The sequence below is a fragment of the Oxyura jamaicensis genome (assembly GCF_011077185.1).
Source record: "Oxyura jamaicensis isolate SHBP4307 breed ruddy duck chromosome 6 unlocalized genomic scaffold, BPBGC_Ojam_1.0 oxy6_random_OJ106626, whole genome shotgun sequence".
Classification (NCBI taxonomy): domain Eukaryota; kingdom Metazoa; phylum Chordata; class Aves; order Anseriformes; family Anatidae; genus Oxyura; species Oxyura jamaicensis.
In genome coordinates, this window is record NW_023304019.1 from 1 (window position 1) to 25550 (window position 25550).

Below are 25550 nucleotides of genomic sequence, written 5' to 3' on the forward strand. Positions count from 1 at the left end.
GCTCCCCGCCGCTCACCATCGCAGCCGCCGCCGCCTCCTCCTCGGCCGCCGCCGCTCCGGGGCCCGGCCCCGCTCGGCTCCGCCCCGGCCCGGGCCTCCCGCACCACAGCGCCCGCTGCGGGCAGCGCCGGGGAGCAGGGCCCGGGCCGCCTCGCAGGGCGGGCGTGAGGAGCCCCCCAGGAGCCGGGTGACAAGGAGAAAGGGCCGTATCTCCCTGTAATGCCTCACGGAGGAGCCTCAGTCCCTCACACGGAGCGTGTCTGCACGCCTTGCTCCCCCCCCCGAGCTGGGCCGGAGCCCGCAGTTATTCGATGCCCTCCACAGCTACACGCTATGCGTTGGCCTCCCAGTTCACGTTTCCTAACTCAAGGCACTCAGGTTTCCAAAAATCTCGTTAAAATCTCAGTAGTCGACAGCATAACACAGCCCTGCTGCACAAGGGATACATCCAGCAGCTTGTGCAGGTTCCTGCATGGCTTTTATAATGTTTGTATTCGACCTCCTGGGCCTTTGTTTCTGCAGGGTTTTGAAAGCAGCCCACAGGCATCAGCTCCAGGCCTTCCTGGCTAGTGCAAACATTTAACTCCGCTGAATTAAACCATTTCATCAGCTGTCACCGCGCCATCCAAGCTGTCTCTTCACAGACGATGGCACCTCACATCAGACAGACAGCACTTTTATCTCAAGAAAACTGCCCTCATGGGATTGTTTTGAGAAGTATTCGTAGCTATCAGATGTTCTTTTTAGCAGGAGGGGACAAACAGATCTGTCATTAATCCGCTATCAGATTCACAAAGTAGGTCTTCATCACGTGCACTTGGCAAGAAAGGATAAGGCAACTCCAGACATGCTGTACTTGCTGAATCAAAGAGCTCTGAGGCCCTCAAACTTTCACGTAGCATTGATATTTGGAAAAAAATATATATTATTTTAAAAAGGTCTAAATAGCATTTAGGGTGCAGGAAGAAATCTTGTTTCTTAAAACCTCCAAACCTCTTAAGGATGCATCATCACAAATTTTGTCCGGCTTCACACGTTTTCACACAATGCCAGGAAGCAGAGAGCCTGGTTTGTTCGGTTTAGCTAAACACAGGTAGAAAGGAATACGATATCTTGCCATAAACCCAGGGGTGGGGAGGAAGGGACAGCAGGGGGGAGAAGAGCCCTTCCAGCGAGGGGACAATGGTGGCATGGGAACAAAGGGACGGAGGTGGGCCGAGACTGGGAGAGGGCTTGCTGCCGCTGGAGAGCTGAGGCTCCGCAGCAGCCTTTCTGCGAGAAAAGCAGGGACAGAAAGCCCTGATTCGTAGGTGAGGTACTTAGATGTTATGGAAGGGAGAAGATGGAGTTGCTGGCACGGAGAGGAGCCTGGACTCAGTTATCCGATGAGCTTGTTTCCCCCTCCGTGTCCCTGATGCTCTCATGTGACAGCATAATGGATGTTCCTGTACAAGAAGGTCACTCAGCGCCAGGTCTTGCTACTGCTATAAGAAGCCACTGAAGCCTAAACCCTGCGGATGCCATTTGGGGATTCAGGAGCACAAGCATTGCCAGATAACTCACAAGCCTCAAAAGCCAGAGCCCCTTTCTCCAAAGCACATCACAAAGGACAACAACTTCCTCACAGCCTTCGGACCAAGCTTAAGGACCTCGCCTTGACACTGGAAAACTCATTCCATGGAGGTTTTCCACGCGCAGAGAAGGGAGCTGCCTCCCCAGGAGCACCCAGCACTCCTGCCAGCATCGCCCATGCTCAAGCAGAGGTCTCACACTCTCCTCTAAAGGCTGGCTTGGAAAAAAAAAAAAAAAAAAAAAAAAAGGGCTGAAAATTTAAAAAGGGGGCAAACATTTCCCAGATCAACCCAGCAGGACATTCACCATTTACAAGCAGGTTCACGCTGCCTGCCTAAGCACATCGCTACCGCATTAAGAAGCGGAAATCAATAGCTAAATTAGCAAAGCTCCAACCTCTGTTCTCAGGCACAGGGCACAGTAAGCCTGCGCTCCTCGCAAGCAGCACTGCTCGCCAGCAGGCAGGAATCACAGCCTCTGCTCCAGCCAGCCGTGGCCTGCAGAAGATGGAAATGAGAAACACATTGGCTTGCTAGAACAGACCACAACATACACACTGCGTCTCACCCCAGCCTCGTTTCCTCCCCATGCATTCCCTGCTGATTGACTGAAGACCGCAGTATGCGATGCTGGGAAGTCGCTCGCAGCACCGAGCCACTGTCAAGTCAGCAGATCTGGACCTCCAAGGGCTCCTCCGCCGGCCAAACCCTTTGTGCTGCCAGGGCAGGAATCCCGAGCACGCGACCGCATCCTCGGCCCCAGCAGCCGGCACAGCCCAGGGAGCCAGCCCTGCCGGAAAGGGTCCTCAGCACGTTCACACGAGGGTTTCAGTTCCACAGCAGGGGTGGGGGGCTGTCTCGTTTGGTTATTGAACAGAAACATGCTTCTGAAGCAGGAAAGCAGCACCGATAAAATTAAAGTCACGTTCACTGCCCGCTGGCATTGTTTCAGCTGAGGGCTGAGTGGAGGGGAAGCAGCCCAGCAGGCAGGGTTCACCTGCTTGTTTGGAGGATGTGAAATGCCGGGGAGGGGATGCCACCCTACTGGCTTCCCCTGCCTAACCACAGAACAGAAGAAATGCCACTCCGGTCGCTCACAGAGCCCTATTTTAGCCCGTACAAGGCTCACGTTTCCATCAAAGCAACCGTGGTGTTAATGCAGCCCAAATCTCACTTCTGCCATCATTTGGCACATTTTGTTCGCGTGGTTGTGGACGAGCAGAGGGTAAGGAAATCGACAGAAAGGGCCCTTGCAATGAAAGCATAAGCAAGGGTTTACATAGAAACCATTATATCTGGTTTAACCTAGAATTTTTCAGCTGATTTGTTTGGTTTATAAGTAAACGGATCAAGAATGGTAGCTATATTCTACACTAGCAAAACTCCTTTCCTGTAATCTTAATTTATGCAACTTTATATTGTGCACATATGGGCTCAGTTCCTCAAAATGCCATAAAACATTCCTATTTGGCAGACAGCATAGGTTCTCATCTTATAGAAAATTGCCCCCAAATTGGTAGAATTAAGAGGAATCACATTTCTTTTCTTGTTTCCAAGTTGCTCGGGACACAGAAGCAACCCAAAGTGCTGAAATGCGAGCCCTTGGAAATAAACATTTACATTATGCCTTTTGTGTACGCACCGAGAAATACAAAACTCCCCAGGAGTTACAGAAAGCGGTGAGATATATTTTCAACATTTTTCCCCGAGAAAATTTAGGAAATGGCTGCACTTTGTGATTACAGCTCCAGATTAGGAAATGGCAAGCCACCCAAAGAGCAGCAGCTCTGTAGGAAAAAAAATAAATAAATAAATGAAAGCAGATAGTTCCCCCCCCCCCCCCCCTTTTCCTGTCCAATTTTATAGCCCTGCATGTAGTTCCCCAAATGACTTTTTTCCCTGCTGCTGCGTTGCAGATTGCAGCGACCAACGTTTCCCAGCCAGCCTGGGCGTTCCTTGCACGCGCTCCCCCGTGGGGTTTCTGGTGCTGCCTATAGCCATAATGCCTTCGGTCTCCATTTCCAGGGGGTGGTCCTGCTGGAAAGACCCTGCCCCAGTTTGCATCCTCAGAGGAGTTTTAGAGTCACTTGGGAGGTGACACCTCACTTGCCCCAGTGCCACCACTGGGCTGTCCTCTGCTGAGGATGCTCTGGGTGCAGGAGGCTGAGCAAGTCCCCACCCAGAGCAGGGGATTTTTTGATCATTTGCACATCCGCCTTCTTCCTGTCACCCGCTTAAGGCGACAATGGGGAACAAAGCACCAACATCTTTGTTCTGCTATCACCAGCAGTATCAGCGCCGGTGGCAAGCTGGCTCACACTGCCCTGGGGACACATGCGGGCTGTGATGCAGGAAAGATCTTTATTACGTAGCACAAGATAACATGCCAAGGTGCATCAGAAGAGATCCTCATGCTTTCTGCTGGCTTCAGGTGTCAGCACCCACGGAGGCTATGACAGTGAGCAAGTGACAGCATTTCACCAGCCTGAGCGCCAGGATCCAGCCCTGGTCGGAGCAATGCCATGAATTACCACGTCCTGGCTTTGGCCAGCTGTCCGAGCTGCATATTGTCAAACTAGAAAACAAATACTTTGAGGTGGTGCTAACAAGTGATGCTTCTTGGAGGCTGCAAAATAAACCTGAAAAATAAGCCAGACCTGCCACCCTTTAAGGGGTTCCTACAGTCTAATAAGCCACAACCCCATAACCAGCACAAATCCTGACCAGCTTCTGGCTGAAAAACCACCCTCAAAAACCACACACAGCAGTTCCTCTGCCTCACCCTACCCCCAGCAGCCTCCAGGCAGGAGCCCCTAACACTGAGCATTTCATTTCTGCCAGATTTCCAGTGCAATACAGAAGGATTTCCAGGCCTATCATCTTACAACGCAGAACAGCGCTCCCATTTTTATGGGAGTCCCAGTTTTATTCATTTGCAAATGCTTTTGCACCTCTTATCACGCACGGAGGTGTATTAGCCCAGGGTCATGGTTCAATTCCCAGCTCATGCACTTGAGAGGTTTATCACCTCGAGTGGGATTTACACCGCGGTTTTAGGAAGATGCAAGACTTCATTTGCACACAGCAGGAAAAACAACACCAGCCCTTCCATGACACGGGCTGGAAGACCTGCAGAAGGAAGGCGTCTCTCCCTCTTCCGACCATAGAGGGAGCTGACTCTCCAGCATCAGCCCTCCCGAAAAGGGAAGCACCCGAGCTCCCAATGCGCAGCCCAGAAATCATTTTGGCCCCTTTCCCCAGCACAACACCCAGACCTCACATGGGGAGGAAGAAGGCAATTTAGATTAAATAATTAAGGCCTCTGGATACTGTTCCCCCCTAAACTACAGGTGATCACAGAGAAGAAAAAAAAAAAACACTTTTAGATATGATTGATTGCTCTTGCTGGAGTTCAACACAGGAAAAGAAATCAGAGAGGAAAGCCCTCCACTGTTTGGCTGACGAGTCATCATGCATTATAGCTCCCACATTTAAATGAATGATAAATTGCCTTTAAGAAGTGACTTAGCGCAGCGAGCATGTTATTAATCTTGCACTAGAGAACAGTCTTTCTATCCTCCTGCTCTGTAAATCACCCAAAGTGTTTAGAGGTTTGTCTGACACGCTCCGAATCCATATCTTCCTTGTCAATCTTATCAACCACTTGTTTAATTGTAAAAATGTAAATAAAATGCAGCACGAGCTGGCCCAATGCCTCATGACTCGCACATCGCCTCCGAAGGGAGAGAAACAGGAGGCTCCCCAGCTGCACTCGAGGCTTTTCAAGGATCAGAACAACTCCGATGGATGAGCCATGTCTGACCCCAGAGCACAGCAGCAGCTTAGTGAGGACCAAGATGCACGTGCCAGGAAAGCCTCTGTGATTTCCTGGTGCCTGAGCAACATCAGATCAGGTATTAATTGAAGAGCAAGACCCCCTGGAGCAAAAAAATAGACTGGAACAAAGTCACACGTGGCTTTGTTCCCCATCCTTGGGATCACCCAGGATTTTGCTCATCATCATCTAGTGATGCACAAGACAGAGATGCTTTGGTGGCAGCAGGGATTATGAGCACCTGTGGCCCTACGAGATGTGGCTTAGTGATGGGACTCAGCAGGTCAGGTTGTGGTTGGCCTTGACGTTCTTGAAGGTCCTTTCCAGCCTAGAAAGACAATCCCAGCACTGGCTTCTCTGGTGTTAACGGAGTGTGCTCTCATATCCAGCCGGCTCAGGTTGCACTGGTAAATAAAACATCTCGCTTCAACATCAGGACGCTCAGCCAAGTAAGCGGATACCCGACACAGAGGGTAATCTGCTAATTACATCCCAGCGTGCACAGACATTGCTGATGATACTGCACACACACTGAAAAATTAATGGCCAGCTAAGACTTGAACATGCACCAACACGAGGCTTTTAAGGTCCCCTGGCAACTCCTACCTCTGCAAGCCCAACATCAGCATCTCATCACCAGGCCTTGGGACCTGAGGCTGTGGAATTGCTCTCAGCATCAGCAGAAAAGCACCCACAGAGGAGTAACTCTTACTGGAGAGCAATCTGCTCCCCCAGCGTTAGCTGGGGTAAGAAGGAACTTCCAGCTTTGGGAGCTGGAAAGGTGCACAACGGTCTAAAGATCTAAAACGTGGCATTTTTTACATCTTCAGAAAAAAATCTCAGAATAACTTGTCAGCTAAGGATGTGTTGGCTACCTACAGCCTCTACCCACACACCGCAGTGCAGACCATTCTCCAAAGCAATTCAAGCACCTCCGTTTCACTGAAGGCAAGTGACACAAAACGGCCCTTTAGGAAAGCTGATTTAACACACAGCATTTATCAACAGCGTTGGGTAACGCTTCTCCCATCCTGGTGCGTTCCTTGACCCTCGCAGAAAGGCATTAAAGCAGCGTGGCAGAGACCTTGTTAAACAGCCACTTGCTCAATCAAAAGCCCAAATCGATAGCATAGGCATAGCCTGACTTTAAAAACTACTTACAAACTAAATTAAAAAGCAGTCGCGTTGCCAGCTGACAAGATTAGAAAGGTTTCCCTAGCAATTGTTGGGATTACAAACTAATGAACCATGCAGACAGAAGACGGAACATGGTGAGGGGAGGCATTTGCAGGGTTGGTTTTTTAACAGATCTGGTCACATCTCAAGGGCTTACAGAAAATGTTATAATCTTTAAAAAAAAAAAGTTGTCTGGGTATTTCTCTTTTCACCAAGTGCTTCACACTAGCCCAGGGAAGCTCGCAGCAGTGCCAAAGTCCAACAGCAGAGCAGCGGAAGGGGGTTAAAATAATGGCAAGGTTGTTTGCTTGGGCAAAGGGATCGGGGTGGGCTCCTCCAAACCAGACCTTCACCCGCAGCTCCCAGGTGGGTGAAGGAAGAGCAAATACCTCAACAGGGAAGCAGGCCCCATGGCTCACCTGCTTCCCAAAGTTTTGCAGGGGAATGACGGAAACAAACGTGGGTCTGGAAGGGGAGAGGGAAGGAAACAGGGCTGCAGCCAAGGTATCTCCAAATTCTTCTCTTAAAGAAGAAAGAACAACTTTCCACGTCAGCGGTGGCCAGGGCTAGAAGTAATAAGGCAAAACTGCAGCAAGACAAGGCACGCAGAAAGTGTTTATAGCAGTCGGAGCAGTAAAGCACAGGGACAAATTCACCACAGGAACCAAAAATCCCCCCCCCAGCAGAAGCTCTTGGCAAAGGGGTTCGTGCCAAGCAGCACTGCTAAAGCCTGCCGTGGGGAGATGGGCCGGGCGACCCCAGCCTTATTCCCTGCCTTTCCACAAAGCACCGTTGTGCTTTAAGCAGCAAACCTTTAATTCTGCTTATCGGACCCGAAATAGAGAGACACGGCCTGGGCTCAGGGGACCTCAGCTCCTAGCAGCTCTGCGTGCCCAGGCCGACCCCCTGCCCCCATCCACTGAGCCCCCCGCGACAGAGCTGTGGTGGGCAATGCCGAATGAGCCCTGACATTGCTCCACAGCCCCCTTTGGGTGGGGGGTGACGGAACAAGGGGAAAAAAGGGAGGGAGGCAGGCGTTGCTGCTGCCCTGAGCAGTGCAGCCTAGCAACCCTAACGCAATAAGGCATGAATTTGCCAATGGGGGAATTTTGGGGAGCCTCTCGACAGAGAGGCAGACACTCTTATGTGCCTCTTAAGGGAGGCATCGCTGCCACAGACTGCTCTCCTGGCCCAGATAGCTCATTCTGGGCTTTCCCTACAAAACAATTGCCTAAAAGTAGGCTGGGAAAGGAGAATCCCCTTTATCAGGCTCAGCTTAGGTGAACCATCTCAAAAAGGTCTGCTTCAAGGCCAGAGCTGTACAAAAACAGCTCCAAAGCTCTCAGAGCCCAGCTCTTACTGCTGCTGCCCAAGTATTTTCACCTCTTTGGTTATTGTTTGCTTTTTAAACAGGCAACACTGGCACCACTCAGAGACTGGCTCGCAGAACAAGCTGCGTTTGCAGGAATTGCAGCTTCTCCCAAGCCATTTGTCCTACAGAAACACCACACCCGCCGAGTTCTGCTCCTTGGAGCTGACCCCATTTGTGTGGGGAACCCCAGGGGCAGGGACAAACCCCAGGCCGCCCAGCACAAAGCCATCTCCCACAGAAAGCCCCAGGGCACGTCCCACCTACCTCAGAGACGTGCAGCAAGGAGAAGATGGATGCTTTGGGAACAACCACGGCTTCCTGAGGGACCCATTGCCCCAGAGGTCACAAACCAAGCCTGTTCCCATCCAGGAGCAGCAGAGATAGGGCAGAAAGGGGACACAGACAAAGCTTCTTCACAGACTGAGAAACCCAGCCCAGCTGGAGACTGGGCTTAAATATTCTCCAGGGGGGCACGGGGGTGGTGGAGGCCCCAGGTGAGGCTGCTCGGGGCTGTTAGGGCCCAGTAGTGCCCTCAGCTTTACCCCAGGGACACCTGGCCCCAGGAGTGACTGCAAAGCCCCCCCCCCCGTTGTGGTAAATCATGTCTTTTAGCAGGGCAAGAGTCTGCCTGGGTTTACAAGAAGTTGAAAAGTGCTTGGGAAGCACCCAATCAAGTCAAACAAACAGACATTTCCCCCAGTCCCGACATCCGTAAACACGAGCACCAAAGAGTGGTACCCCCTGGGTTTTGTCAGCCCCATGGGGAGAGCTGGCGGTGGCCCCATTCCCCAGGACACCCTGACCAGGTGGAGCTGCAGCACCATCCCTCTTTTCACCCGTGGAGTCTAGGAGGGGATGGGGGAGCTACGGGCAGCATCTGCCCCACAGGCAGCATGGCTAGGCGCTGCAATCACCACCGGGGTCCCCGTTTTCCAGAGACCCACTCAAGTGAGAGCAGATACCGAGGGGACATGTTTGGCCACGGCCAGCCACATGGAAAGCTTCAGGCACAAGTTTCCCAGGGTTTTTCCCTGCATTTCCATTTTCTGCCCCTCAGCACCTTGGCCGGGCTCGGCGGTGACTTGCCTCTTGGCATCTGGCCCGCATCGGCCGCCGCTTGCTCCCACAGCGACGCCGCCAGGGCCCATAAAGAGGAGGCAGCAGGCATCACCGTGCGAGCTCGGTGGTGCACCACGGGGCCACCAGACCCCCTGGAGGAGAAGCTGTCACCCCGGCGGGCTCAGCCACCGCTCCTTCTCCTTTCCACTTTTACCAGGAAAATCCATATCCAAGGTAGGGGTGCGCAGGACGGAGGAGTGGGGAGCTTTGCTGGGGTGGTGGGGGTGTGATATGGGAAGGGAATGGCATCTGCACTGATTTTTCTAGAGGGAGGTTTGGCACAGCAAATCCTCAGAGCATCGAGGGTGATAATCACATGTCCATCCTATTCCTCTGCTTGTTTCCCTCCCAGATCCCACCCGATGCGTTGCAGCGTTCCCAGCTGAACACCTCTCCTGGTGAAAGACATCCTTTATCTCGCTTCTCATTTAAAAAATAAAAATAAAAAATACAGAGGTGGCAGCTTAACTCCTCCAGACCGCACTTTGTCCGAGCTGGATGGAGACGCAGAAGCAGAGATGTTCCAAGAATAAGGGAAAACACCGGGACTGATGCCAACCCCTTCCCCTGATGGCTCTTCCCCTCTCCCTGCAGGCTCAGCACCAAGTCCTCTCTCGTCCCGCTCCTGGATGGAGGTCCAGCTCCTAACCACCACCCTGGGGGGGGCAGGACAGTGGACACCCATCGGGGACCCCCCCAACAAGGCGATCCCCTGGCTGGATGCAGGTCGGTGCGCTCCCATGGGACAGCATGCAAAGGTGGGTGGTGAAAAACTTCCCTGCTTGGGGCTTTGGGGGATTTTTCAGTGCCACCAGTTACCTGGGAACTCCTCACACATCCTCAGGTTTTCCATTTCCGCAGATGAATGCGTTCAGTCTGAGGCTGCTCCATCACTTTTACAAGTCCTGGGCTTTGGGGTGGTTGGGACTTCCCTGGGGGAAAAGGGAAGCTTACAAGAGCACCTCGCTTGGGGTGAAAGGTGCAGCAGGAACAATCCTGCTCCCACGCTTCCAGCTTCCCCACCCCAAACCTGCCCACACATCCCCTCATCCTGCACGAACTCGCCGTCTCTGGCTCCCAACAAGGAAAATGCAGGGACCTGAGCCAAAGGAAGAACTGGTTTGACACAGCCACCTCCCACTCCTCGACCTGCTCTCGCAAACCTCTGGTCCCTGGCAGAAAGGATGAGTGACCCGGAATGGGATTCAAAGCCCCTGCGGGCCACTACCTGGGGAGCTTTGCCTTCCACCCCCCCCCCATCTGCCCATGGGTGATGTGATACTGGAAGCAGAGCTGGAAATTCCCCAGCTAGCCAGCATCTGTCCTGGCAAGCCCCTGAGGCACAGCAGGACTTCCCCAGCAGCGCTCTGGGTTAGGAGAGTTTGGGTCTCACTACTTCCCTTACACATTTCTGGTGAAAATCTGCACCAGAAAAAAAAAAACCGTTCCCTTGGGGAGATGCTCATGGAGAGCCTGGTGTGTCCAGAGCCACCCTGGGCGGGATGAGGCTTGCAGCAAACGTGCCTCGATGCCATCACATCCATCGCCTGCTTTCATCCTGCCTCTGGGCACGACGCCCACCCCTGCCAAAGTCCACCCCGATGTCACAGCTTGGCAGACAAGGTGCCCGCGTGCCCCTCTGCCCTGCCACTTGTCCCCCGTGCAGCTCGGGGCACGATGACCTGGTTGTCCTGACCGCCTGCGCCCCGTTCTGCTGCCAACAGGTCGTGGAGCTGCTGCGCCAGGACCATCAGCGCCGGGACCTGCAGGCTGGCTCCCCGGTGGCGAGCCCCGCGTGGCTGGCCAGAGGGGTGAGGACAACCTGGAGCACGAGGGCTGGAGAGCAGGGCAGGGGGCTTGGTGTCCTGTTTGTGTCTGTGGCGCTGCCCGCAGATAATCTCCGAGGGAACTCGGAGTGAGATCAAAACAAGGTTTTGTGTAAAATACACCGGTCAATATTTTCGGGTGTTGAATTTCCCCTCGTGTAAAGCAACCGTTCACTTCAAGGAGACCACGAGTGCTCAGTGCTTCACCAGTTGGTTGTTTTCCTACTTATTTTGGCCCAACATTTGGCACAGCTACCTCAGCTCTAGGTTTCAGGCCAACGTCCAGCTTCTGTGGCAAGCAGGCAGGTATCCGTGAGCACACTGATTTAACTCCTTAGGAGAGGATTTGCACTGGGAGGTTGTGCCCAGATGGAAATGGGAGGTTGTATTTCTCCTGGGGGGTTCGTGAGGGGCTGGAGGAGCACCCAAAACTTCAGCAGCACTGGGTTTAGGTGCATAGATTTACCAGTTTCCTAAGGCATCTTTCCAAGAGCGTGATGTCCACAGATGGGTCTGGGGCAAAATATCAGCAATTTGGGGGCTGTACAAAAGCTGGCTGATTCGGAATTGAGTGGGAAGCAAGCTGCCCATTCACTCTGCATCCCAGCAAACACAGCTGTGGCCCTTTGCAATCACAGGCTTTAGGAGCCACTTAAATGGTGCAACCCAAAAGCTCACGCATGCTAAACTTTGCACGGCTGGCAGGGCACAGCCAGCGAAGCATCAGCTTCCCAAACCCCTTCCCCTGCTGCTTTTTGGCCTGGCCCCTCCAGCCTGGCCCTTTAAGTAACATGAGCCTGCAAACCCCAGTCCCTAACTTCAATGGAGAGGGAAAATGCTGCTTTCCCTCCCTAATCCCCCGGATCTTTCATTTCAAAAGCAACTCTTCTGGAGGAGGGAAGGGAAGGTTTGGTAAGGATGGGGCAGCGAGCATCCGCCTCCCGCACCGGGGCAAATTCGCCACGCCGCCGCCTTCTCTCTACCCCAAAACGCTTCCTGCAGCTTTCCCCCCGCTGTCACCGCTCTTTGGCAAAGCCCAGCTGATTTCCAAACCCTCCGTGGCTACTGGGGGTTGGTGCAAAGGTTTAATTATTTGCTTTTCCTTGGGAGTGGAGCGCCGGGACGAGGAGAAGGTCAGGTCCCGCCATCGACGGCTGCAAAGCGCAGCCGCTGGTGCATGCGGCCCCCCTCCCAGCCCTTCCTTCCCCAGCTCCCAGAGCCCACCATGGCTCCGCAGGCGTTTTGGGGCTCCATCTCCCTGCTTTGCTGCTCCTTCCTGAGCACGGTGAAAGGTAAGAGGCTTTGGGGCCGAGGCTGTCCCGGGAAGCAGGACAGATGCTCGTCCCAGCACACAAAGAGCACCCCGGGGCTCACTGCTCTGCACGGAGCCCTGCACAAGCCCCTAAATGGGGAGGGAAGAGGTACTGCCATGGCAGCTGCCACCGAGCATCTCATGGCTTTGGGGAATGCGGGGGAGCAGGGAAGTCCTCCTGGGGGGCGAGGAACAGCCGAGCGCTGGGGCTTTTCCACCTGCGCACAGCACGCAAAGACAGGAACTCTTTGGGCTGGTGGAGGGCAGGCCTGGGAAGTTAGCTGGATTTCCATCGATTCCTGCTCAAACTGGGGATTTTTCCCTCCCCTGAGACTGTGCTAATTTTTCAGAGGGATTTTAAAACCCAGTTTGTCACGATAACAAAAGTAGCAAAACCATCAGACATTTCAGGCGCTCAGCAAGCACATCAGACTTGCAGGAGGATTTTAAGTGGCTTTAGAAAAAGAGATTAGACCAAATGTCTGTCGTGGCAAAGGCACCCCTGCCCCAAATCCTACGTGCACAGGAACGAGAGAAGCAACTCCAGCTAATTCTGAACAAGTCAGATAAAAGCAAAGGGGAGTTTGGATCCAAAGCTGCCCCCAGCAGCTTCGTTTTGCCCTATTGCAAGGTCAGTGATTTAATTAAGTGTCGGAGGTTCTGATACAGCTCCTGATCTGCTCAGGAGGGGAAAAAGGGAAAACATAGGATATGAAGAGCACAGTCTCTCTTCTCTCCTAGCAAAAAAAAAAAATTACCAGTGTTGTCCCCAAGTTAACTGACTTTGCATTAATTAATGCACAGAGCTGAAAAGACCTTCAAAACCTCTCCCCTATCTGTGGGCACACTCAGAAAAGTTTGCTTCGGGATTAAAGAGTTTGCACGGGATTTTCCAAGAGTGCTGAAGTCCCCAGGCAGGGCCCCTTCTCCAGCCATGATTTCCAAGGCAAGAGTGGAAATGCAACCAGGAATATCCAAATATTGTATATCTCCAAATTGGATATTTAGGTACTCCTGGAATATCCAAACTTCCCCTTAACGCGCAATACTATGGAAATTGAAAAAGTAGAACGGGGAGCTCAGGTGTAGCGAGGTGTGCCGTGAGCAGCTCTCCGTGTAGACACAGGAAATTTGGGATTTGGGCTACGAGACGCAGGCTTCAAAGAGCACCCAGTGCAGTTCTCGAGCATCCCTGGAGTCCAGGTCCTGTGGCACTCGGGGAGCGGAGGGAGCCATGACCACCACCCCTCAACGTTTGCAACCCGTCCCCAGGGGACCCGCAGGCGCTCTCCTTCCCGCCGGGCAGGCAGCACCAGTACCGCTACGCCCTGGCCGTGCGGCTGGACCCCGTGGCCGAGCCGTCCCCCGGGGGAGGCTGGCTGCAGGCGGAGGCGCTGCTCGGGGTGCGCCGGCTCTGGAGGGACCCAGGCGGGGAGGAGCTGCTCCGGGTACAGGTACGTCTCCTGCAAGGGGCGATGCTGCATTTCCTGCATCCCTTTCCCTTGCCAGCATGCCCTGAAGATGCACGGCAGCTTTCCAGCAGACATCGTTGCTCTCTGCTGTCGTAGATCCAGGACCTGAAAGCCCGACAGCAGCCAGAAGAGGCGAAGGGGCAGGCTGGTGCTGGAGGTCCCCCCGCGGAGATCGTGCTGAGCCCGGAGGCACAGGCAGAGCTCCAGCAGCCGATTTTCATCTCCTGGAGCAGCGGCAAGGTCAGCTGGAACCCTCCTGCAGGGATCCAAAGTTTTCCTGGCTATGAAGCTCATCCGAGCACCTGCCCTGGCTCTGCTTCCACGTCGGAGCACGAGGAGGAGAGCGGTGGCACATACAGGAGCACACGGTCTACCGCGGTGCAGCATCCCCCTGGGTTTATCCCCGTCCTCCAGAAGGGTTTTATCTGGGCTTTAGTCCCAACGGTGGGATGTGAGCTCCTTTCTGACCTTCTCCTCCTTAGAGGATTATTTTTTAAAAAAAGATTAAAACATGCAGGCACACCTCCACAGAGCCAGCTGAGGGAGGCGATAGTGAAACCTCCAGGGCATTGCTTCGGTTGCAAGGGAGATGCCTTTCTCCGGGGGCCCCGGGAGCCGTCCCCACAGCCTGACAGCACATCTTACCCCGCCAGGTCAAAGCCCTCTATGGGGACGAAGCAGAAGGCGCCCTGATCTCCAACCTGAAGCGAGGCATCGTCAGTCTGCTCCAGCTGCAGCCCCACGCCGGCACCACTGTTGAGGTAGGGGGGCTGTGAACAGCAACTGAGAAATATAAACCATCCGCAGCTGATTTTCAGGACCAGGCACGTCTACAAAATTATCATCTTCCCTTGGAAGAACGTCCGCAAGGGTTTCTGCCAAGCGGGGTTTCTCTGTGTTTCAGGAGGACGCCTCTGGAAGCTGCCGGGTCACGTACACCGTGTCCAACCACTCCATCACAAAGACAAAAGATCTCCTCAGCTGCACGAAGCCAAAAGTGGGATTCACCTCTGTGAACAAGGCAAGCCCATGGCTCTCGTGGCGATGGCAGAGCTAAGCTTAGGTCAAGCATATTAGGGCTGTCCCCCCAGATCCTCCCGCAGGTGGGCTTTGAGTCCAGCAGGCAGCCTTCCGTGCCAGCCTGGGACAAGCTTTTAGCCCCTGGCATGAAGAGATGAAACTCTGTGGGCCTTAATGCAGTTATTTCTGCCCCTATTAAAATCGTTTTATATATATATTGTATTAAATTCAATGTAGACATGAACATGGCCACAGAGATCCCCCACGGGCTTTGCAGGAGTCTTGACACGCGGCAGCCACACGCCGAGCGCTCGTACAAAAGCTTTCTGGCTATGAGTTACAGCAAACTCACCCCAGAAAATAAGTTCTGCCTGGCACATTTGTAGGAAACGGGGTTTTATCGAGAGCAGGAGGCGATGTCTGTGAGGAGAAACCAGGAGTGCGTAGGCTTCCAATTTGCCATCCCCAGGCAGGAGCATCCCTTCCTCCTCCTGCTGCCTTCATCGCCAGCGGCCGAGGCACGGTGACACCACCCTGTAATAAAAGAGAAGGCCCACACGGTGTCACCAGTCCTCCTCCGCACGCCACGGCCCTCACCGGGGGCTGCCTTCTCCCACCCCTGGGAAGAGATCGGGCCCTTCTGGATTTTCCTTTTTTTTTTTTTTTTTTTTTTTTTAGATTTTTGGAGTCCAGTGGCAGCCCACCAGCAGAAGCCAGTACGTGGTGAAAGACAGCGTGCTCCAGTCGGTGCTGGCAGAGGAAAGCCACTTGGTGGCCCTAGCCCTGAGGTCCACCACCGGTGTCAAAATCAGCTCGAGGTGAGCAATGTCCCCGTCCCCCTGCCTGGACAGGGGGGCTCGGCGTGAGACCAACTCACCCACCAGTGGCTGCTTCTCCCCTAACAGGCAGCAGCTCGAGCTGGTGTCCTCATCTCCTGCCCCAGAAGAAGAAGCCAGAAGGAGCCTTGAGGACGCGCTGGCTGGCACGGATGGCCAGCACCAGCCCCTGGGGACGGCCAGCCTGCCCTTCAGGAGGGGCTGCACCCACTGCCCCTCGGTCGGTGACACCACACGGCCCAATAAATCTCCACGTGCCTGGGGTGGATGGGAGGAGGTGGAAGGATTTGGGGTTAAACCGCGGTGAGGGTGCACGACTGGCACATCCAGCCAGGCTAAACGCGTCCCGGGGCTGAGGGCAGGACGTGCTTCCACCACTGCTCAGGCTGGCAAGGAGAAATTTCTGCCTCCTCAAGTCCCCCAGGCATTTCATTTGGTAATTCAGGAGCCACAGTGACTGGTGATGCCCTCAGTCTCTCAAATTGAGGGTTTGGGGCTTCAGCACAAGCCCTCAGCACTGCAGGTGGGACCATGCAGTAGATCATCTGCTCATCCCTCTGGCTGCGTGGCCTAAATTCAGCATCCCAGTGGGCCGCTTCCCCTCCTAAACGTTACCCGAGTTTAAATATCATCCCTTGACTCAGGAGCCAAGAGAAAGAGGCGAAATTCCCCCAACTGTCCTTACAGCTGGTCGCCTACCTGAAGACCTTTGATGGCCAGAGTGCCCAGGGGGACCTCTCGCAGGCGGCGGCCGCGTGGCGGTTCCAGAGGTTCCTCCAGATGCTGCGCGGCGCCAAGAGGAGAGATGTGCTGCAGCTGCTGAAGAGGGCTCCCGAGGAGATGCTGTGAGGCTCCTGCTCGCTACCTCACCAAAAGGGGATTTCCGTGCCGATAAATGGCATGTAGGACCGTGGCACGCAGGGACGTGCTGCTCCGTAACCGTACCCAGTCCACGCAGCAGCACGGCAGCTTTCCCACCATGACCTGGCAGTCCAAAAGCGCTCTGGTTTCCCTGAATTCCCACACTGTACAAACACCACATGCCCTTTTATTTTGTTTTTGACTAAGGTGGCATTGGAGCAGAGCAAACGCTCCGTTTACATGCCCGTAGCATCCATCCTGGTCAGTGTGAGCCCTAAAAATGGGGAAGTTCGGAGCAAGAACCAACCTTTTGGGTCTTTTCACCCAAGAACTGAAGCTCCGATGAGTCATAAAGCACAGGGAGGGGGATGAGTGTCTTCTCCAGCACCACCAGTGATGACCTCCCGCCTCTCCCTCCAGCCCCTTCGTCGTGGAGGCAGCGGTGGCCGCGCAGTCGGTGGCATCCTTGGCAGCTCTCTCGGATTTCCTTGACTTCAGCAAGGACCCCAAGTCCCTGCTGGAGACGTTTCTCTATGCAGCAGCTTTCTCACCCCGGCCTTCAAAAGAGCTCCTCCGCTTGGTGCTGGTGAGTGGGGACATTCCTCTCCTTCAGAGGGACCTGCATCCAGGGTGGGTCCTCACCTGCTTTCAGCCAGGAGGGAATGGCAAAAAATATTTATCTGTAGATGCACAGGTACATTCTATAGACACTAAAGTCTGTAGAAATAGACCTTCCTACCCGTGTGATTACTTTATGTGCTTTTAATGGGACACTGGCAATAGGAGTAGATGTTCCTCGGGGAGAAGTATCCCGCAGAAGGTGCTTTACGTCAAGTAATAAAAGCTTAACTAACAGCCACTGTGAAAAATGGTAGCATTTTATCCAACTAAGCCACGCATTGCCTCCTCAAAAGCAGGCAGCTTCTCCCTGCTGTTTGGATAAATGCTCTGCGATAACAGCTAAACCTACTCCTCCTTTCTCTTTTTCCCTTTTTTCTCATGTTTCCTAACACCCAGGACAAGCTGGATGGGAAGCAGCTGGCCCCCGAGGTGCGGGAGACGGGGGCGGTCGCTCTGGGCTCCCTGGTGGGCAAGCTGTGCCGGCAGCGGCTGCGCGGGCTGCAGGTGGGCCCCTGCAACACCCCATCTTCCCCAGACCCCAAACACCCCCAGGGCTTCCCAAAACACCTCCCGGCCCTCTCCTCATCCTCCTTCGCTTCTGCTCCCTTGCCCAACCTGACCAGGAGGTGGAGCGTGGCGTTGAAGCCGTCCTCGCAGGGCTGAGGAGTGCCAAGGAGGAGCCCGAGGCGGTGATCCACCTGCTGGCCCTGGGGAACGCGGTGCTGCCCGAGACCATCCCCATCCTCCTGGAGCACGCAGAGGAAGGTCCCACCGCCATCTCTGCTGCGGCCATCTCTGCCCTGCGGAGATTCCCTGCTCGGCACATCTCCAGCGAGGTATGACGGGAAGCCACCAAAGCTCTGTGCTCCTTTCCCGTGGGGGTCCCCACCACTCTTGGCACCTCTCAAACTGCCCTCTCCCAGGTGAAGAGGGCGATGAGGAGGATTTTCCATGAGAAGAGGAAGAGCTACGAGAAAACGTGCCGCCTGGCCGCTGCAGAAATCCTCCTGGACAGCCAGCCCTTGCCCATGGATGTCATCAACATCCTGCTGGCCACGGGGGAGATGGAAACAGAAACAGCGACGTTCCTGCTGCGCAAGGTCCAGAGCAGCCTGCGTGCTGAGCACCACCCAGCGAGGTGGGTTTGGAGCAGGAGGCTGCCTTTTTCCCCTAGGTTTACACTGCTTTTTTCCCCTCCTCATTGCTCCAGCTTCAGCTTTTGAGCCCTTAAAGCTGGGTGCCCCAAAGCGGCCGCAGGACCCAGGCTCGTGGCTGCAGCAGAGTCCTTGGAAGGCAGAGCTCCAGCTCGCAGGGCAGCGCACGGCTTGTAACCGCGTTAATCTCCCTATCGGCATGGAACAAGCCAAGATCTAACAGTTTCCAGAGCTAAGCAGAAGCTGCACAAAAATATTCGGATGGTTTATCCTAATAAACCAGAGGAGAGGCAAATTCCAGGGCAGCCCCAGTCTGCCCATTGCCCTCTTTGCTCACACTCATCAGCAACCGGAACAGCTCTGAAATTCATATTTCCTTTTCTTTGCACAGCCCTCCCTCACTTCCACTCATTTTCCTTCCTTCCCGGCCCTTACACGTGGTTTCCCTCTCGCTTCTAGGAAGATAATGAAGGACATCATGGGAGACCCCCAGATAAACAACTACAACCACTTCTCGAAAGCTGGCACCTCCTCCTCCTTCTTGGGACCTCTGACAGGTGACACCACGGCGGACACCGGTCCCCTGCTCCCCTCAAAAGCCTGACGGAGGGGCTGGTGGGGAAAGGCGGGTTGCAGCAGAAGCCTCAGCTTTATGGAAATGCCCCCAAAATCTCGGGCTGGGGCTTCTGAGCACGTCTCCCATCGGATGCTGGCTGCTTGCCACCACCTGAGATGTGTTTGCCCTCCTGTGAGGTCCCTGTGACCACCCTGCTTTCCGCAGCAGGTGGGCTGGGCCCCGTCACATATTTTTCCCAAATCCTGCTCATTTGACAGAGGAACTTCAGCTGGAGACAAAGCCAAGAGTAGGCTGTAGGTGGGAGTTTGCGCTCTTCCCGATAAGTCAAGATACTTAGCCCCATTCCTCGGTTCTTTCGGTATTTTTAATAAGGTCTTCAAAGAGGAGAATCCTTGTACCGAGACAAAAAAATCACCAAACTTCAAAGGGGCTACAGCAATCAGTGCTTGCTAAATATCTGCTTACATCTTCTCCCCTCGGCCCTCATTGCTGTCCCCCTTCGAGTTATCTCAGCCTAGCCTTGTCGGGGATGCGCGGGGGCAAAATAACCAACACCTGCAGGAAAACCCCTGCCCTGCTATTCCAAGAATGGTAGGAGAAGGCGCAGAGAAACTTCCCCCCTCTGAATAATTTAGCTTCACCAGGTGTTCATGGGCAGCTCTGTCTTTCAGCCACCGAGGACCTGCTCTCCACTTTTGGGCTGGATCTGCTGTTTTTGGAGGGCGGGTTCCTGAGAAAGAGCGTCTCCGACTTCTCGCTGCTCAGCCACCACAGGCAGCTCCGTGCGGCTCAGGTGAGAGGGCAGCAGCGGGGTTCGGCTTCTCCTCCCCACCCAGAGCACCCCGTACCAGAAACCCCAGAGGGCGTGCAGCTTGTTAGTTCACCCCCTTGCTGCAAGGGTCACCGAAGGGAAGCCCTGCTCTGGAGAAGGGAGCCTGCCCCAGAGGAGGAGGGCTGGACAAATAGCATCATGGTGCCCAAAAGTGAGTCTCCAGCTGTGCTCCATGCACCTGACGTGTCCCCATTTCTGTGTTTTAGGTCACTATCGAAGCCCAAGGGATGGAATCTATGCTGGGAGAGAGCGTCCTGGAAGGGGAAGAGGAGACAGAGCTCAAGGCCGGGATGTCTGCCGTCTTCTTCGACGTTCAGCTGCGGCCGATTGTCTTCTTCCAGGGGTACGCAGACTTAATGGCCAAGGTTCTGCTAAGCAGCGGAGAGCCCACAAGCGTGGTCAAAGGGAACCTCCTGCTGATGGACCATCACCAGGTACTGGATGGGGGTGGCCTGCCTCGGTCCCCGTTGGCCACCAGACAGGTCCATGACGCACCGTGTGAATCCCACACCTAAAATCCACCAGGTCAGGCTTGTTCACTGTGGATACACACGCAGGGTCGAGGTGGCACCGAGGCAGGTCTTTGGGCCAGGAGCTGGGCCTGGGTCATGGCCAGGAGCTGGGCCTGGGCACAGCAAGAGCTGCCCTCTCCTTCCCCCAGGTCATTCCCCTACAGTCCGGCCTCCAAGTGGTGGTCAAAGTCCTGGGCGGGCTCGGGCTCGACATTTCGGCCAACATGGACGTGAACATTTGGGAGCAGGAGCTGAGGACCAGCATCAACACCAGGTCAGTGGGTGGGGAGCTGCTTGGCTGGGGGGGGGGGTACAGGATCCCTGGGGGGCTCAGCACCCAAACAAGGGCTGCCCCACCTCGGGCTGCCCCGCCACAGCCCCCTGCCTTTCTCCTGCTGGGTCCAGCCGTGCCTCGGACAGGGGGTGGTGGACACACAGGATCTTCAGCTCCATGGCTGGACTTACAGCTGAGGTGTCTGAGGAGCTGTCCAGTGCCCAAGGTCTTTGCTCGGTGACCAGACTTGCGTGCTCCCCTCCTGCAGGGGAAGCCTCGCCATCGATTTCCAGGCAGAACTAGATGCCCCTTTCCTTCAAACCACCGTGAGAAGCCAGACGGAGGCGGAGTCCTCCATCCACTTCGACACCTTCCTGAGGTTTTCCAGCAGCCCGGTGCTCATGTGCCTGCAGCTGAGAGAGGAGCAGGTCCCATACAGGTAAGCCCCATGGAGCAGCAACACTGGCAGAGCTCCTCGCCAAGGACAAGCCGTCCCTGTCCTCAACACCCAGCACAGGAGGTGACACATCTGCTTCATGCAGGAACTCGTAGCCCACTGCTGTTGCTGATAACCCCCTGAACCCAGACATTGCAACGCTTCTTCCTCACGGGTGCCTCCACAGCACACCAGGCTCAGGCAGCCCTTGCTGGAGGTGCCCAAAGCGCGAGGAGCCGTGACCGTGCGCAACGACCCGGGAGGGTGGAGGAAGGAATCCCACTGGCAAAGCAGATGCCAAAGGCTGGGAGGACAGAAAAGACTGCCTAACACGAGTCCCAGTCATCATGCATATCAGGATTAATGCATATAAAGAAAATGCTCTAAGGAGCATTTTCGCCACCACATTCAAGAGAAGATTGACCAGAAACAATTTTAATGGTTTGGTGAGAGGATTAATCAGTTGCTTCTCCTCCCTGAGCCCCAAACCAGGCCCTTTCCAAGAGCTGTGTCTCACAGAGCCCCATGCAAACCTCCTGCCCCGAGCACAGGGCTGGGTTGGAGCAACCCAACAAGAAGGGATCACACCGTGGGCAGCAAGGGAAGGTCCCATCAGCCACGGGCTTACTTCATAAACATCATTAGAGGCTTGATAAAGAGGAGGGCTTCCTGGGGAGAAGAGGGGATTAATGGGTGTACATTTTTTGAGCACAGTGGGTCAGGACTGGCAGGGAGAGGAAAAAGCTGTTACAAGGTGATGGTGAATTGAGTGGACGTGCCATCAGGAGGCACGGAGCCCTGCAGATGAACACAGTGCTCTGGAAGGATGAGGTCCACCACCTCCTGACCTCCTGCTGTCCCCTTGTTCCAACAGAGAGATCTTCACAGTCTCCAGATCTGCTGGGAACCAGAGCAGCACCTCTCGGAAGGGCAGGCGGGGCGCCGTGCCCAGCCGGGAGCTGGCCTTGCACCTGGACAACTCCAGGGCGTGCAGCCTCCTGCTGGCAGCGGAGAAGGAGGCGTAGGAGAACCAGAGCACTTTGGGACTGGGTTACTGCATCCCCTTCTGCCACGTGCCCCAGTTCTCCATGAGCCCAACGTGCCCTGCCCAATTCCACCACAGCCATGATGGGAAATGCTGAAATGGGGGCTTCAGAAGAGACCGAGAGGAACTGCTGCAGGTCATCAAGAGGTATCCCTGGTTTGGGGCCAGCTCTGACCTTCCCACCCTGGACTTTCCTTATCCTGAGCTCTTCTCCTTCATGGCTTGCTTGAAGCCAGAGTGGTCGATATAACGAGCCTTGTAAAATTCTGCCTTCTGCTGCAAGAAAGTTTCTGACAGCCTAAGAAAGCGTTCTGCAAGCTGATACCCAAAAACGCCGTGTTCCCCCCCATTTATTGGGCAGTCAGAAGGGAACACATCTACAGCTGGCCAGCAGCAGATTGCCCACACACCCTTAGCGCAGTTTGGTGATGCTGAGGAGTCCAGGAACACGGAAAAAAATATTTCTGGAGGAGGCATGGGGCTTCTTTTATATATGTATTAATGCAGCCACATAGACATTCACCCCGGAATAATCTCCAGGGAGAGACAGCACAGAAAAACAAGATGCTGCGTAACCTGTTGCCACTTATTGTAAATTCTTTCTAGCGTAATCAGCTGTGTTTGCATTTATTTGCATATGAAGGCAGCCCAGCCTTCCTGTTATTCCCGCAGGGAATGTGCTCTCTGTTGCCAGGGATATGGCCAGTGCCACACGAGGCAGCAAGGGTGAGCCCAGCAGGGGAATAGCTCGGATTTCACTGGGGTCAGATTCCTGCCTGGGGCAACAAGAAGGAAAAAAAAAAAAAAGGAGCAAGGCAGAGGAAGGTGACCCACAGACCTTAGGGAAACCAAAGCAAAGTTAAGGGAGGCTTCCCAACAGCAAGAGACCCTCCATAAAAGCACGGACCTGCGGTCTCAGCCCTCGCCTCTAATCAGGGAGAATCACATTGAAGATGGAGATGAAAAACGTGGAACGAGTGGGGGAGAGCCACCAGCTGCTGGGGGAGGTCAGGAGGAGATGGGGGACTGCAGAGCCTGGAAAGGCTGCAGGAAAGGGGAAGAACAAGGGCGTGCCAAGGTATTAAACCATCGTCACAGCTCTGCATATCCCCCTCGTGGTGCTGGCCCTCACTGACCTTCTTACTCTTGCACGAGATTTTAATATAGAAAAGAAATCCTGAGAGGTGGTTTGAGATTAGGAGGACTCCCAGCATGGGGGCAAAGACACCAGAAGCAGATAAATTGTTACTCCAACAGGGGTGCAATACAGAGCTGGATCTGCAGTCAGCAGTGCTCAGCTGGAGAACCAGATGGTTTCAAACCACGGGTGCAGGTGTCAAGGTGTTTGGATGGTTCTCCATCCTGGGGGTATTTATTAATTTTCACTGGTTCAGCCCATCTCACGAGACAAACGCAGATGAAAAGAGATCAAGAGGGCAAAACTGAAGTCGTCCTTTCTGGATTTGAGGGTCTACCACAGAAAGCTTGGCCAACTACTACAAAACTGCTGCTTCAGGTCATCTTCCCTCAGGGCGGTCATTATTCAGCCAAAACCGGTGAGGCTAAGCACTGGGGTCACACCTCCACCCCATCCCCTTCCTCCTCCTTACGGAAGCCAGCCAACACCACCCGGCAGGCATTCTGCTTGCACACATGGAGTACAAACCCATCTATGGAGAGAGATGACTCCTGCCTAGGGCCTCTCGTCTGCTTTTTGATCCAAAGTTTACATATTAATGGGGAAGCCTCTGGCCCCTCTTATCACCCGAACAGCAGTTCCCCTTCCCTGCTACCCGAGGCAGGGGCTGGAGATAAGATCGCCCCAGCCCCACGTGCAGAAGGCAGCGTTCCAGCAACAGATACAGCAGCTTCCCTTTTCTGCTGATATTTGGGCTCTTTCAGTGACAATTTATGAATATCACAATTAGCTTCAAGTAAATATTATTCTTCTGTTTTGCATTCTCCTCCCAGTTTGGATTGTTATCGGGCACGGATGCTGGACACCTCTCCAGCACGAGAGGGAAGCTTGCAAGGAGCAGCAGTACTTCTTGGTTCCTTCCTGATAAGGAGATGCCTTTGAAATATTTTTAGCCCTTTTGTGTATTAGAAAACTTGCTTTTTTTTTTTTTTTTTTTTTTTAGGAATAATAGGGAAATTGGGATTGTTAAAATTGAGAACCTGATGTTAATATAGCAGCCTCCTGCTTTTTGGGGAAGGAAACTTGTCTGCTTCTTCTGGGTGGCACTAATTACCAGTGCTTTGGTTATGTACAGAAATAAATGGAGTGTATTTTTTGTATTTTCTCTTTGACTCTTGACTTCTCTGGACACAGAGGCAGAGAGGCATTCCCATAGATGCTCCCAGCCAGAACAACATGGCTAAAGCCACCCCAAATCCATGCTCCCCGGGGACCTGCTGTCTGGGTCCGTACTTAGGGTGCCCTAGAGATGTGTACCCAAATGCCCCCAACAGTGCTGCAGGATGGGGACGTGGGGGCCACTTCTGCTCCTGAAAACCCCCAGAGCACCGTTAGGGATGGCAGCAGCCCTGCAAGAGGTACTCCACGGGGCAGGAAAGGTTGTCTTATCCTCTCCTTCCCATTCCTGGGAAGGTATTGGAGGCCATCCAAGACACAGCTTGAAATTTGGGCCTCCCCTGCATCAAGGCTCCGCTGGTTACGGGACGATCTCGCACAGAGCAAACCTCAAGGATGCAGAGAGAAAAACCACCCCGGGACTTGCCCTCGGGTCTGAACAGGAGGATCTGTGTGACCGTGGGAGGAGGCAGCCCCTATCTCCTTGTTGTGCTTGCCAGCTTGCTGATAGCCGGTGGGTGAGCGAGGAAGGCAGCAGCAGCAGCAAGCCCCCTCTTCCTCCGAGCCCCGCTTGCTCCCCATCTTCACCCTTTCCCCAGCGAGCAGCCCGTAATTTCCCATTTCTCATCTCATGGCCGGGACTGGGGCGTTTTCACAGCCGGTGGCACTGCCTGCTTGTAGGACACCTCCGTGAGCAGTCCCACCAGCTTCGCGTGCGGCGCCGCGGACCAGCAGTGACCTCCAGCGGCTGCAGCCGGTCCCCGTGGGGATGTCGGCCCCAAAAACCTCTCCCCGTGGCCATACAGGGTCTGGGTGCACAGCCCCCCGGCGCACAGCATCGGGGCCCTGCTCCTTCCCTCTAAGCCAGCCCATGCCCAGCACAGGGCGTACGGCCCCTGGGGACACCGCCCACCAAAGGGGGTGATAAAACACTATCTGCCTGTCTACCCCAGCTTTCTGCAGACAAAACTAAGCCAAAAAAGCGTGCACAGAAGCGAGGAGGATGTGTGTGAGAGGACAGAGCACCCCCGGAGACATAAGGTGCCCGCTTCAGGCACTGGGGCAGGGCTCTTAACACCCACTGTGCTTCCTCTCCTTGCAAAGGAGACAAAAATTCAGTATTTCCAAGCTGCTAGGCCTCAGCAACTGCACAAACCCCATGGAAAAAAAAATCCAGAAAAAAAAAAAAAAAAAAAAAAAAAAAAGGCAGTTTGCAACTCACCAAGGCACCCACACAGCTGGGATCAGGCTACAGTGGGCATCCCAAGCCCAACCTGCAAAGCTCAGGAGCACTTTGGGCCGTGCACATCACCCGGGCATGGCTGCAAGGCTCTCCTGCAAGCACACAGCACGTGCACAAGCCCACAGAAGTAGGAAACCACCCA

General features: G+C 54.4%; 2 protein-coding genes across 3 annotated transcripts; both read left to right on the plus strand.

Annotated features, from left to right (window-relative positions):
• Positions 1 to 8844: 8844 nt before the first annotated feature.
• LOC118157515 lies at positions 8845 to 11220 on the plus strand. 2 transcript variants are annotated; one of them, XM_035311884.1, is made up of 3 exons: positions 8845 to 9247; positions 9668 to 9831; positions 10798 to 11220. In XM_035311884.1, exons 1-3 carry the CDS (start codon positions 8848 to 8850, stop codon positions 10990 to 10992), a joined length of 759 nt encoding a protein of 252 aa, XP_035167775.1. In that variant the 5' UTR covers positions 8845 to 8847; the 3' UTR covers positions 10993 to 11220. The 2 variants fall into 2 exon arrangements, with proteins under 2 accessions (XP_035167775.1, XP_035167776.1); XM_035311885.1 differs by having other exon boundaries at positions 9668 to 9799.
• A 692-nt stretch (positions 11221 to 11912) lies between these two features.
• LOC118157513 (microsomal triglyceride transfer protein-like) lies at positions 11913 to 22153 on the plus strand. The gene is made up of 18 exons (XM_035311880.1): positions 11913 to 12191; positions 13484 to 13665; positions 13780 to 13923; positions 14337 to 14444; positions 14588 to 14704; positions 15382 to 15521; positions 15609 to 15759; positions 16227 to 16384; positions 16821 to 16986; positions 17418 to 17525; positions 17645 to 17857; positions 17945 to 18159; positions 18635 to 18732; positions 19424 to 19545; positions 19791 to 20018; positions 20246 to 20370; positions 20639 to 20809; positions 21681 to 22153. Exons 1-18 carry the CDS (start codon positions 12077 to 12079, stop codon positions 21829 to 21831), a joined length of 2712 nt encoding a protein of 903 aa, XP_035167771.1. The 5' UTR covers positions 11913 to 12076; the 3' UTR covers positions 21832 to 22153.
• Positions 22154 to 25550: the final 3397 nt, after the last annotated feature.

What these genes read in the sequence shown, in the direction of transcription:
- LOC118157513 (XM_035311880.1), top strand. Translation starts at nt 12,077, where the DNA reads ATGCGGCCCCCCTCCCAGCCCTTCCTTCCCCAGCTCCCAGAGCCCACC. An exon ending in CTCGGCACATCTCCAGCGAG is followed by an intron (nt 17,858 to 17,944) that starts GTATGACGGGAA and finishes GCCCTCTCCCAG; the next exon opens with GTGAAGAGGGCGATGAGGAG. An exon ending in CTTCTTGGGACCTCTGACAG is followed by an intron (nt 18,733 to 19,423) that starts GTGACACCACGG and finishes TCTGTCTTTCAG; the next exon opens with CCACCGAGGACCTGCTCTCC.
- LOC118157515 (XM_035311884.1), top strand. Translation starts at nt 8,848, where the DNA reads ATGGCTAGGCGCTGCAATCACCACCGGGGTCCCCGTTTTCCAGAGACC. An exon ending in CAGGAAAATCCATATCCAAG is followed by an intron (nt 9,248 to 9,667) that starts GTAGGGGTGCGC and finishes CTCTCCCTGCAG; the next exon opens with GCTCAGCACCAAGTCCTCTC. An exon ending in CCATGGGACAGCATGCAAAG is followed by an intron (nt 9,832 to 10,797) that starts GTGGGTGGTGAA and finishes TGCTGCCAACAG; the next exon opens with GTCGTGGAGCTGCTGCGCCA.